Genomic DNA, 12,722 nt, shown 5'->3' with positions numbered 1-12,722 from the left:
TGAAGGGAGCTGACAAGAAAGATGGAGAGAGACTAATTACAAGGGACTGGAGTGACAAGACACAGGGAGTGGTTTCACACTGACAGAGGGCAGGGTTAGGTGGGATATTGGGAAGAAATTCTTCCCTGTGAGGGTGGCGAGGCCCTGGCACAATTGCCCGGAGAAGCTGTGGCTGCCCCATCCCTGGAAGTGTCCAAGGGCAGGTTGGACAGGGTTTGGAGCAACCTGGGCTAGTGGGAGGTGTCCCAGGAGCTGGATTGGGATGGGCTTTAAGGTCCCTTCCAGCCCAAACCATTCCATGATTCTATGAAAGGAGGCACAGACGTGGCTGGGGGGAGGCAGACCTCGGGACAGCTCCGACCTGCCCTCCTGGGCCATTTTTCCTCAAGAAAACAATTGACCGGGGGCTGGGAGATGCTGGGAGGGTGCAAAGCAGGTGGAAAGACACTTTGGAGACGTTACAAGCGGCTCGGGGTTAGAAAATGTGCAAAGATCGTTTTCATCCTGCAGCACGAACCCCGCCCGCTCCACGTGTTTGGATGCAGAGCAGCCGGGGATGGGGACGAGCCCGAATATCCCACTGAGCCCCACAGCCCCCCAACCACCCTGAGTGCTCTGTCTGCGCTAAACCTGGCCTAAACCACGTTAATCTGGGGAGCAAACACCCCCCCCTGCTCAGCAGCCCTGTCCTCCAGCCGCCCAGCACTTCATTATATCACTCAAGATTAATCTGCAGCTCCTAATTGCCGAGTGCCCGAGAGCTCCTGGCAGGGAGAAAAATAAGTGTCAGGCGAAAAAGCCAACGTGGTTTTTTTTTTTTCCCTCTGTAATATTTAGGTCGACTTACTGATGTGGGAAGCGCAGGGGTAGGAATTCGTGTGGTTTTGGGGGACTTGGGGGGAGTTTTATGGCATTTTTGGGAGGGTTTTCCCCGTGCGTCTCCTCCATCCTGGCTGTGAGAGGGAAGAGTGTGCAGGATTCCAGCTGAAAGCGGGGGGAAATTTTATTTTTTGCTTTCAGTGGGGGATCTTTGCTCAGTTCTCTGCCTCTCCAGCTAAAGGAGGGGGAAAAAAAAAGGTCTGTGCCAAGCACCGTGATTTTAGGAAGGCTGAGATCAAAGTGCTCTGCAGACTCAGCAAACCTTTCTAGCCAGGAAACAAAAGGGCACAGGGTTTTTCTTTGGGAAAAGTGTATTCTGTAATTTTCCATGAAACACATTCCACTTCAGAAGCGAAAATGTGGGTCCTGTTTGGGGTCTTTTGATGCTTTCAATCATCACAAAGCCTGGGCTGCAGAATCACAGCCCTACACCTCCATGAATCATTTCCCCCCAATGAAATGCAAACATTGCAGGTGAAAACTGATTTCTCCCCCCCCCTTTTTTTTTTTTCCATGAAAAACACCCCAAACCAAATACCCAGTCAGCTCAAATCCATGGCTTTGCTCCGAGTATTTTGGCTCGCCTGGAGATCCAGGCTGGATGGTGGGGCTGGCTTGGGCAATCATTAATTTTTTCAGAGCAGCTCCAAAGCAGCTGATTCACTCACATCAAGGCAGAACAATGGAGGAGAAAGGAAATTATTCTGTTTGTATCCCAGCCTGGAGCTGGAGCCAGCACTGAGAGGCTCAGCAGTTTTTCCCCCCTATTTTAGTGCTGTTTGGGTGACATTCAGTGCCTGGCGTGTCCTGCCTGGCTCCTCCAGGTGTTTAGGGACCATCACACACCTCCACATCCTTTGACAGACGTAGGATCCATCCCCATGGAATCCACCCCCAAATCCCTGCACACCCCATCCTCCCCTGCCCCTCCCCTGGAGGCAACTCAGGAAAACCAGATTTTAAGGGTTTAATTAAAACAAAAAGCTGAATAAAAAGCCCAGACCTTGGAAAACTCTGGCTGAGCCACGGCTCAAAGTGGATGCACCAGCTGTGGTCTCCCTAAAATATTTAGGGTCTCCATAGCTCTTGTTTTCACTCAGCATCAAGTCCCAGGCTGGCACAGGGTCTGCTCGGCTTTGGGGGCACTGACCACCCCTTTGGGGGCACTGACCACCCCTTTGGGATTTGGGGAATAGCTGTTGGAGTCCCTGCTTTGGGGGTAGAGCAGAAGTTTCTCCCAGCTCACCAAGGCACAGGGAGTTTTCTGGGCTCCCCCAACCCCACTCAGCACCCTCAGCATCAATCCTGCCCTCCCTAAACCACCCCGGTGCTGCGTTTTCCCGCTTTTTCAAGGAAAATCAGCCCGATTCCTGAGCAGGGCTGGCCCCTTCCCCTGCGCCCACCACGCCAAGCGTGGCTCCAGGGACGCGACCCGCGGGAGCAGCCCCGGCGCGGGGGCGGGAGCGATGGGATCCGCGCCGGAGGTTTTCCCAGGGGATCAGAATCCTGTCTGCTGCCAACAGCAGGGCGAGTCGTGCCGGGAGCCCGCGGCTGTCAGCACGTAAATATTGCATGTGGGCTTGAGGGCTGGGGAGGCGGCGAGCGCCTGTGCCTGAGGGATCATTACCTATTGATTGGAAGCAAACATGGGAATGGGCGCGGGAATCCGCTCCGTGTGTGGCAGAGGCTGCCAGTCGTGGAATCACGGGATGGTTTGGGTTGGGAAGGGACCTTGATCGTGTCATTCCACCCCCACCCTGCCATGGGCAGGGACACCTTCCACCAGCCCAGGTTGCTCCAAGCCCTGTCCAACCTGGCCTTGGACACTTCCAGGGATGGGGCAGCCACAGCTTCTCCGGGCAACCTGTGCCAGGGCCTCCCCACCCTCACAGGGAGGAATTTATCCCCATTTAATCCAAACTCACTCTTTGTCAGTGGGAAGCCATTCCCACCCTGGAATGAGAGGTGCACAGAGAGGTAAAGGCCGGCTCCAAACCAGCTTTAATTCAGTCCAGTTCAGACACAAACCACCACCAGCCACTCCATTCCCTTTCCAAGAAGCCCAGGTTCTTGGGAAGCCCTGGCTGAGGGTCCCCCCAGGATCGGGACCCACCACCTCCTGCTCCATCCCTGTGGCCAGGGGCCTGTCACTGTTCTTTGGGGACCAGTGACCGGGGCCAGGGGGGGTTACAGACGCACAAAGCGAGAGGATGGGGAAATGGGGTTGCCAAGGAAACCACTGAGCAGTGAAGTGCTGATTTTTTTTGTCAAGGCTGGAAAAATGCGGGGGAGAAGGGCAGCGGCGAAGCCCCCGCGCTGCGGGCGAGCCGGGGGGCTGGAGCACAGGGGATTGACCCCTGGGCAAGCTGGGATTGCAAAGCAAAACGTGGACACTGAGGTGACCATGTGCTGGACTCTGTGAGATAGAGTGTCCCTGGGGTGGCTCGGGGCAGTCCCCGGGGAAGGGATGTGGTCTGGTGGCACCTTTGGTGGCTGTCCCCTCATGGGGGACACACCGTGGGGTTGTTTGAAGTGCTGCAGGCTGGAGGTCGAATACAAAACCTCCATCAGATGGAGGATTGAGAGCCTCATTTGAGTCATCATTCCTAGAGGGATTTAAAAGGCCTGTGGATGTGACACTTGAGGACGTGGTTAGTGGTGGGCTTGGCAGTGCCAAGTGGGGGAACAGCTGGACTCGATGGTCTTGGATGTCTTTTCCAACCAAACTGATGCTATGATTCATGCAGGGACAGGCAGCTTCTGCTGAAGCTTTGGAGCATCCAAACCTGGAGGCTCCAGAGGGGCAAATCAACCCCTGGCAGGGACTGCAGGAGCCTCTCCATCATTGCACAGTCACGACCAGCCCCGGGTGGGGCCGGGGCTGTGACAGAGCCCCCGAGCTCCTGAGGGCTCTTGTCTGAGCCTCCTGCCTGCAGGGCTGGGCAGGAGGAGGGGGGGACCAGCATTAGCTGCTGCAGCCGTGGCTACACCTCTCCAGCGCTGATGAGAAAGGAGAATGAAGTGCCCAATTCCCCAAAGTTCAAGAGAGCTCTCAGCTGAGCGCTGCCAGGGGTCCTCCCTCCTCGTCTTCCCTGCCAGGCTGGGGGGTGTGGAGGGGAGGAGGGGACAGTCACCGGCATGGAGAGAGGGGAAACCCCCGAGACAAAGCACCTACGGGGCTGAGGGTTGGGGAGGGACGGCAGGATCTCCTGGGGGGGGCTCAGTCATCCCAGTTTGGGGGCTGGAAATTTGGGAATTGGGGTTTTGTAACACACACACACACACACACACGTTTGTGGCCTCCTCAAGGAGTGGGTCAGAGGTTCAGTGCTGGGAACTGTCCCCAAGAGCCACCCAGAGCCTGTTTCAACCCCTGGAAACAGGAGGATGCCAGAGAGCCCCTCACTGCCCCTTGTTCCAGTGCCACCCCCCCCTGCTGTGCCACAGGGGGACACATCCTGCATCCCCCCCCGAGGCCAGAGAATCCCTCAGGACCAAGAGTTCCTCCAGCTTCAGGCAGGTGGGAAAGCCCTCCCTGGGAGCTGGGACATCCTTGCCTGGGTGGCAGTGCCCTGCTCTCCAGTTTGCCTTCCCTGCTCCCTTTCCTCCTCTGGGATTTCCCAGGGGACCTGGGGAGGGGCCACAGGGTGACATTTCCCTAGGGACAGAAGGACACAGAGGGGTGCCAAGAGCTCCACAATAACGTGTTTGGGGCCAGGGTCCCTCTGGTATTGCTCAAATGCCTTTATTGGACTGGACTCCAAAAAAAATCCAGGTCCAAATCCCCCTGTTTCAGCCTTGTCCCACCCAAACACGCCCTGTGACACCCTGGGGACAGCCAGGAGCCCTGGAACTGCCCCTCCTGAGCTCCCCCTCCCCAGCTCAAGGTCACACTGATGTTTTATTCATCCCCCACGACCCACTATACTCCTTAATTGCAGCCACACGCACTCTGCAAGCGTAAATAATTGCCTTGGAGGCTTATTAATGACTTCGGCGTGCTAACGAGCACTGCAGCCCAGAGAGCTCTCTGGGGGGGCTCAGGGGTGGCCTGGACCCCCAAACACGGAGGGTTTAGCACCCAGTTCTGGGTGCAAACAGCCTTGGGCTCTGCCTGGGGAAAAATTCACACCTCAGCCCAAGATTAGAACATTAATGATGGGTTAATTAGCAGCTCCACCGTCCTCCTGCACTCCCGCATGTGAGCTCACACAGGCGTGGGAGCAGCACCCTCCTCCTCCTCACCCGTGGCCACCTGTGGTCACTGTGACCTTCCTGTGTCCCTGTCACATCTCACTGCCACTGGAAGAGGCTGGTGGTGACAAGGGACGGGCTCGGTGCCACGAGGCTCTGTCCCAAACTTCCCATAGCCAGAGGGACGTGTCCCAGCTGGTCTCTGGTGCCCTTTCCCTGGAAAACCCTCCTGGCTGTCAGTGGAGGTTCTGCCCTGCCATGGGACAGCCCACAGCATCCAGACCCAGCCAGGGAGCTGCTCCAGCCATAATTAAAGGTTTTTAATCACCAGGCAGGTGATGGATGAGCATCAAGCCATAGTTACATCGCAAGCCGAGGGCTGGTGGATGCAGGGTGTGTGTTGGAGCTGGGTGGGAGCTCTCAGAGGACCACAAGGCTCGAGCTGGGGGGGTACAAACTGAGGCAGAGGTGCTGGACCCCCTCACAAAACAGTCTGTGCCTCAGAGACAGTTACACCTTTATTGTTTTGGCTGGAGGGTTTTTCCTCACTCCTCTCCCTGCCATCCCTCCTTCTTCCCTGGGACACAGTGCCCTCAAGCCAGGATGGATTGTCCTTGTGTTTCAGTATAGAGGGACACAGTGGCATCCCAAGAGCATCCAGACACCCTGCAACCACCCTGTCCCCTCCATGCCCTCCCTCCGAGTGTTCAGGTGAGGAAGAAGGTGTTTGGGTTAAAACCTGACCCACTCCCATCCCCAATTCCGGGCACAGCCCCACATCCATGGGATGACATTCCTCCTGCCCCCAAATCACCCAAGTCCAGGTTTCCCACAGGGAAGGGCACGCTGCCCAGGTCATACCAGTCTCTCTATCCAGGGATGAGCCTGTTCCCAGTGGGATCCCAGCTCAACCCGAGCAAAGGGCAGGGATTTACAGGGAGGAACCATTGAATTCACTGGGACCTTCTCGAGCAAAACAGACTTTGCTGGAGCCTGGTTGCCTGGGATGTTTGAGGGAGCCCAGTGCAAGGAATCAGGGAGCCAGGGTGTAGGGACTGGTGCCACCCTGTCACCCTTCTCCCCACATGTGATGGCCACCACAGCATCTCATCTCGCACCACGTTCCCTCCAGCCCCATCAGCGGCACCGTCAGCAGAACTGCGGGAGAGGCAGAGCACAGGGCAGGTGGTGAGCCCTCACCCAGCCCCCCCGGCAACATTCTGGGGGGGCCAGGAAAGGGCTGGTGAGCCACCCCCCCGAGGTGGGCACAGACCTTCCAGCGGTTCCCACACTCGTTGCACAGCACGAATGTCGTCATGGGCTCGTCGGCGCTGCGCGTCTGCACCTGGGATGGAGCAGGGGTCGGGTCAGCAGAGACCCCTCTGGTGGGGATCGGGCCAGGAGAGACCTCCTGGGGTTCCCCAGGGGCCAGGGCCGACCTGGTTGTAGGTGCAGTTCTTCTTCTTGCACTTGCCGCACTGGAAGAGGTCGGTGACGGTGCCGCCTGTCTTGGCCATCTGGTGCTCCCGGATGGCCTCCTGGGTCATGGCATTCCGCAGCTGCTTCAGCTCATCGCTGGCCATCTCCTGCCACCAGCGTCAGCCCCGTGGTCAGTGTGGCCACAGCTCTGCTCACAGCCACCTGCCGTGGTCCAGCACCCTCCCCGTCCTCTCCCGGACCAGGATTGATCCTGCTCTCTGTGCTCGCGGGAGGGATCAGACCCACCCAGGTGGAAAAATCACCCCATCCTCAACCCCAAACTGCTGCCCGCAGGGATCTGGCTCCCTGCAGGGGAAACTGGGCTTCCCAGGAGCCTGATTTGTGGACTCCAGTTGAGGAGGAGGAATGGGGACCCTGCAGGCTGACTCCTGCCCTTGTGACACCCCACAGCCAGCTCTGTGATGGGCTGGGGAGGCTGCAGGGCTCTGAGGGGCAGTGCCTCCACTTTCTCCCCGTGCCTGTTGCTCCCTGTGGCCCAGGCAACACCGGGATGGGATGAGGTGGTGTTGGGACAAGCCCAGTGTGGGCACCACCAAGCCGAGTCCATCCGCTGTGGAGGAAGGATGGATGTGACCCACGAATCAGCCCCGTGCCCCCCGCCCCGTGCCCACCTCGGCGGTCATGCGGGCGATGAGGGCGGGCTCGATGGCCCCACACAGCACGTTCCTCCTCAGCCCGGGGTTCTTGGGGTCCTTCAGGTTGCTGATCCTGCTCCGCACCCGGTTGCGATACTTCATGTCCGTGCTCTTCAGCTCCTGGAAGATATGTGGGGCCTGTCAAGGAATCAAGGGGGCTGCTGGCTGTCACCAGGGTCGGTGCCCACGTGGAGATGGCCGATTTCAATGGGAATTCACTCCCTGAGTGTCCCCATCCTTGAGTTTAGGAGGGTGAAGCAGAGCTTTGGGAAGAGAACAGCTTTGCATTGCCTTGGATGCCTCTGGCGTCCAGGCGAGGCTGTGGGGCTCAGGGACTGTCAGCAAGCCCTGTGCTGTGACAAGTTCGTGCTGCAGAGGACTCAGCCTGTTCCCTCCTCCCTGGATGGCCAAAAGCCACCCGCTGCCTGCACAGATGTGGGCAGGTGGGCTGAGCCGACAGCTTCCAGCACAGTCTGGGATGCACCAAAAATCAAACTGTACCCAGGAGGGGCACGGCCCCACCTTGGGGCTGATTTTGGTCTTGTGGGGCTGCCAAGAGACCACCAGGTCTTGAACTGGGCGTGGGTGGAGGTGGCTCCATCCCTGCCAGCCTGGGCACGTAGGCACCCACAGCAGGCTCAAGGAAAAGGCCTTGCCTGGGTTTGGGTTTCTTTCCCCAGGGATGAAGGCAGGTCCCTGAGCAGAGTGGTTTGAGGGGGGACATACAGACCCCCCGGACTAAGGCAGGTGCTCTGCTCACCATCAACATCAGCATCAACATCAGCCTCTGCATCCTCTAACCGTGGTCTGGGCTCCCTCTGCAGGCAACGAGCACAGCAGAGCCTGTTACACTCTGTCCTTGTCCCTGCCACCCTCTGCCCTGTCCCCATCACCACTCTCAAGCCCACGTGTGCCCCCCAGCAGACAGTGCCCGGGGACCCCCACCCTCCCCAAAGGATATGGTCTTCAATCTCCGATGCCATCTTCTCACAGTTGACACCGAACTCCTTGTAGTCATCTAAAGGACAGAGGGGTCAAGGGGTGACTTTCAGGTGTGAAACCATTCAAGTCTCACTGCACCCCCCCAAAACACCTCACATCTTCCCTCTACTTATCCCAGACACCCCATCTCCAAAATACCTATTTTTACCCACCTTGAACTTTACAAAGACCCATCCCCATCACCCCTACCAACCTCCTTTTCTTTCATTTTGGCCCTGAAGGCTCCCTTTAGGGCTGTCCCACAGGAGAACCAGCCCAGGCTGGGGTGCAGCCCCCCCCAGCCCCGCTCACCATCCATACGGAGCGCAGCCGTCAGCATCTCGATGCACTTGTCCCGCACGGAATCCCCTGTCAGGTAACAGGGGGCCAGGAAACAGGGGCTGGGAGAGAAGGAGGGGCTGGTGGGGGTCCGTGGTGTCTCTGGTTTGCCCTTGCTGCTGTTGGCTCTGTGGGGCACACCAGGGGGACAGGCAGGGGGTGAGGTCTTGGCATAGCCCCAGGGACCCGCCAGGGTCTTGCAGCAGCGGGATGGGTCTCTCCTACCTTTCCTCCTTGCTGTCACTGGAGTTTCTCCGGGAGCCTGTGGGAGCTGGAGAGGGGCTGGAGCCCACAGAGGTTCTCCTGGGGGAGAGGGGACAGTGGGATGACACCAGACATGGGGCAGGCAGGACAGGGGAGAGGGAATGGTGGCAGGACTTCGGGCACCAGCACATCAATGTGAGCGCTCAGAAGCCAACAGGAATCTCCCCAGGGGAGGATTTGCTCCTCCCAAGGAATGTCCCAGGGCCCATGGCAGGATCAGGACTCCCAGCCATCTCTGCCCACCCAGGATGGGGCTCCCATGGTCAGGGCATCCCCAAAGCATCCTCAGGCTGCCCTGGGACGTCCCCTCTTTACCTCTCCCCCGAGAGCCTCTTCTGTGGGGAGGAAGAGGAGGAGGCGGCCGAGGTGGTGGAGGACCTGGAGTCAGCAGAGTCCCTCCTGGCAGGACGAGCCCCAGGTCAGAGGACAGCAACAGGGACTAGGCAGTGGGTCCAGACCCCCAACCACAGCCCAGTGAGGGGGTGGGGTCCAACCTCCCCCATCCCCACCCAGCCCAGCACCCACCTCTCTTTCTTGCCATCCAGAGGTGACTTCTTGGAGGACGCAGTGGGGCTCCGGCTGTCACTGGACTCTCTTCACCATGGAAGCCCAAAGGAAGGGAGAGATGCTCTCAGCAAGCCCAGCCCCGGCATCTCCCAGTGTCCTGTGAGCCAGATCCTGCCCCTCTGCACAGCCCATCCCTAGCTGGGTCAGCCCTGAGCCCCACAACCCCCAGGCTGCCAGGAAAGCCTCCCCTGGGCTGGCAATGCCCAGCAGAGCCCAGTGTGAGTTCAGGGCATCCTTCAGCAGGTACCTCTCTGGGTTGGAGTTGGCAGAGTGGCCCTGGGTGGTGGCAGCATGAGAGCTGGATTTGCTGGGCTTCCTAGGGAGAGAGAGAGCGGGACAGGGTCAGATGAGCACCATCCAAACAGCCCTCATCCAAGGAATAATTAGTTCTAGAGAAAGGAAAATAAAAAATTCCCAATTATCCATCCTCCAAAAGCCACCCTGGTGCTGCTTCTGCTGCCCTTTCATCTCCAGAAGTGTGGGCATCCATGGACAGGCAGAGAGGGATAAACTCTTAAGGACTAAACAGAGGGTGGTCTTATATCAGCCCCTGGTGCCCCCCAGCTGGGGGCAGGAGCCCCCACCTCTCCTTGTGCTTCTCCTTGTGCTTCTCAGTTGGGTTCTTGGGGTGCTTCGCCCCTTCATTGGGGCAGCTGGAAACATCCAGCCCCTTCTTCTTGTCCCTGTCCCCATCCGAGTCCTTCTCCTTCTTCCCATCCGCGTCCTTCTCCTTCTTTGGGGTGGTGGACTCTGGGGGAAGGATTTGGGTGTCACAGCCACAGCCCAAACCAGCACAGGGCACCTGGGGAGCTGCATCCTGGGCTGGGGGATGACTGGGGGGATGCTCACCCCTGGTGGGGCACACACTGATTTACACCACTCCATCCCGGAGCGAAAACAAGCCCTTGGAAAGTCCAAGTCCATTCATTGCCTGGGAGGGCTGGGTTACAGGTTAGGGGAGCCTGCACGGGCTGGGACTGATCCCAGTGCAGCCTCCCTGGGGTTTGGGGATGGCCCAGGGGAGGGTGAGGCTTTCGGGGGGTTCCTTCCTCCCCTGGCATTGCTCACCCAGAAGCCGCTTCCAGTTCTTGATGAGGATTTTGGCCGAGGCCACCACCTCTTCATCGGAGCAGTGCTTCCTCACCGAGTTCACGGCCACCCCGATCCGTGTGCTCTGGGGACACGCGGCAGGGACACATCCTTAAGGATGTGCCAGCTGGCACGGGAGGGCCAGGACCAGCCGCCCCATGGGGTGTCCCCCCACCCCCAGCCCCTCACCTGGAGCAGCTGGATGGTCATGGTGTAGCCGGTGAGGGATTTGAGCAGATCCAGCGCCCCCTCCTAGAGCAGGGAGAAGCCACGGGGACCCTTGAGGAGCTGGAGATAAATGGAGTAGGGGGCCTGCATGTCCCCCCTTTCCTCGCCAGCACCAGGCAGCACCAGGGAGGGCACCCCAAGGGGACCCAAAGCAGCGCTGGGCTGCTCCCTTGGAACATCTGACCCCTTGTGTCAACACACCACAGAAAAATCCCACACCCAAATCCTGCCGGGCCATCCCGGCACCAAATCGTGTCTCCAGCTGCAGAGTAGGAGCTTAAAACCTGAGAAAACCCCTCCCTAAGGAAACCCCGGCTGCTGGGAGCTGGCCATGGCTGGGGGACCCCCCAGTGTTCCCACCCAGGGGCAGGAGGGACACACCCACCCCGGGATTTCATCCTGACCCCCCCGCAGTGTCTCCTGGGCTAAAGGTAGTCGGGCATGGAGTCCTCCCACTCCTCCTCAGTATTTTTAGAGCCCCAGCAGCAGACCCAGCTCCCAGGGATCCCCCCCCGGGATCCAGCTCCATGGACCCCCACCACAGGGGCGGGATTAGGCCCCCCTCGGTATGGTGGGTGCAGGAATGACCCCATGCTGTGGTCAGACCCTGGCTCTGTCCCTTCCCAAAGTGCAACAGGAGGGGTGTGGAGCTCCCCAGTTACCCCGGGGGTAACTCCCAGCGGGACACAGAGCCCGCGTGGCTCCCACGGGATATGGTTTGGTACCAAGCATTGGCACCCCAAAAAGCCACCAGATCCTGAGCCCCCCACCCACCCAGGAGCCTGCACTTTGTCGGGGCAAAGGCCGCTGGAAACAGTCAAATATTAACCCTGAGGGCCGGGCTCAGCACACGTAACCGGCTCACCAGGATCCCCGGATGGATCCTCACCTGGCACAAGGGTGGCAGGGCTGGATCCCGGCTCCCCCTGGCACCACCAAAACCACCCGGGAGCCAGCGCTCAGCCCCCTCCCCTCCTTTTGCAACAGGCAGGGCTCGGGGGGCTGGGGGGGCTGTGTCCCCCAGCCCGGAGTGATCCCTCACTGGGATCCGAGCCCGCGGCATCGGCACCGATCGGGTGTTGGTGGCCGGGCCGGCGGCCAAACACCTGTCACCCACAGTCTGGCACTGCTGAGGGGCACCCGGAGCTGCCACCCATGGACAGACCTCCTCCTTACCCCCACATCCCACTGTCTGGGAGCAATGGGGCACAGGAGAGCCTCACACTGGAGACAAAATGAACCCCCCCCCCGGGTGCTGGCCCCAACGTCCCGAGGCCGGGCGGGGTGGCACAGGCAGCACCCCGGGGGTGCTGGAGGCACCTGCGGGGGTTCAGCACCCCCTACACCCACTCAGCCCCTCCAGGGTGAGCGGGAAGGGGGGTGAAGGGCACACCTCGCCCCCCTTTCCCAATCCCCGCTGCCACGTCCAAACACGCCCGTAAATAACGCGCGTGTGTAAATGTGCACGTGTGTGCAAAGGCACACGTGTGTGAATGTGCACGCACGCACCCCGAGGAGCTCGGCCACCTTACCGTGCTCTTCCTCGCCACCATCTTATCCAATTTCTTGGCAATCCGGACCAGCTCCTCAGCGGGCCCCATTCCGGGGGCTCGTGGCTCGCCGGGCTCTGGTGGCCCGCGGGGCAGGACGGTGGCCACGGGCACAGCCGGGCACTGCCAGCATTGGGGGGGGGGGTGTCCCGGGCAGGCGGGTGGGAGGGAGCAAAGAGGGGTGAAAAGGGGGAAAGGGAAGGGAAGGGAAGAGAGAGAAAGCAGAAAGGAGGTGGGGCTGTCCCGGCCAGTTATAAACTCCTGCCAGGAAGGCGAAATAGCACGGGGGAGGGCTAAATATAGCCGGGAGCCACGATTGCAGGAGCGGGGGGAGGCGCGCGGCTGTGGCGGCCCTGGGGGGCACGGGGGGTCCGGGGACAGGGTTGGGGCTTTGGCACCGGGATGGCTTAGCCAGGGAATCCCGAGGGCCACGGGGGAACGGCGGGGGGGGGGAATGTGCTGCGTGGCAAACTCTGCTCTTCCCGAAGTTGGTGTC

General features: G+C 59.8%; 1 protein-coding gene across 3 annotated transcripts; it reads right to left on the bottom strand.

Moving 5' to 3' along the window:
• Positions 1-5,573: 5,573 nt before the first annotated feature.
• TCEA3 (transcription elongation factor A3) lies at positions 5,574-12,640 on the bottom strand. 3 transcript variants are annotated; one of them, XM_027740299.2, is made up of 14 exons: positions 12,209-12,640; positions 10,638-10,700; positions 10,428-10,533; positions 9,944-10,109; positions 9,607-9,675; positions 9,318-9,386; positions 9,108-9,191; positions 8,754-8,831; positions 8,502-8,656; positions 8,170-8,226; positions 7,185-7,339; positions 6,513-6,659; positions 6,347-6,418; positions 5,574-6,231 (listed from the first exon to the last, which is right to left on the bottom strand). In XM_027740299.2, exons 1-14 carry the CDS (start codon positions 12,275-12,277, stop codon positions 6,223-6,225), a joined length of 1,299 nt encoding a protein of 432 aa, XP_027596100.1. In that variant the 5' UTR covers positions 12,278-12,640; the 3' UTR covers positions 5,574-6,222. The 3 variants fall into 3 exon arrangements, with proteins under 3 accessions (XP_027596100.1, XP_027596101.1, XP_039237224.1); XM_027740300.2 differs by having other exon boundaries at positions 10,638-10,736; positions 12,209-12,264; XM_039381290.1 differs by lacking the exon at positions 9,108-9,191.
• Positions 12,641-12,722: the final 82 nt, after the last annotated feature.

Source organism: Pipra filicauda, unplaced genomic scaffold (assembly GCF_003945595.2).
Source record: "Pipra filicauda isolate LSUMZ 115617 unplaced genomic scaffold, ASM394559v2 scaffold219_size1829416_pilon, whole genome shotgun sequence".
Classification (NCBI taxonomy): Eukaryota; Metazoa; Chordata; class Aves; order Passeriformes; family Pipridae; genus Pipra; species Pipra filicauda.
This window is presented reverse-complemented; position numbering and strand designations above follow the sequence as displayed.

Bases quoted from the DNA above. Each gene is read 5' to 3' on its own strand.
- TCEA3 (XM_027740299.2), bottom strand. From the start codon at position 12,277: ATGGGGCCCGCTGAGGAGCTGGTCCGGATTGCCAAGAAATTGGATAAG. The intron at 10,701-12,208 runs GTAAGGTGGCCG...TCCCTGCTCTAG, and splicing joins TGGTGGCGAGGAAGAGCACG to GAGGGGGCGCTGGATCTGCT. The intron at 7,340-8,169 runs ATATCCTTTGGG...GACAGGCCCCAC, and splicing joins GGCATCGGAGATTGAAGACC to ATATCTTCCAGGAGCTGAAG.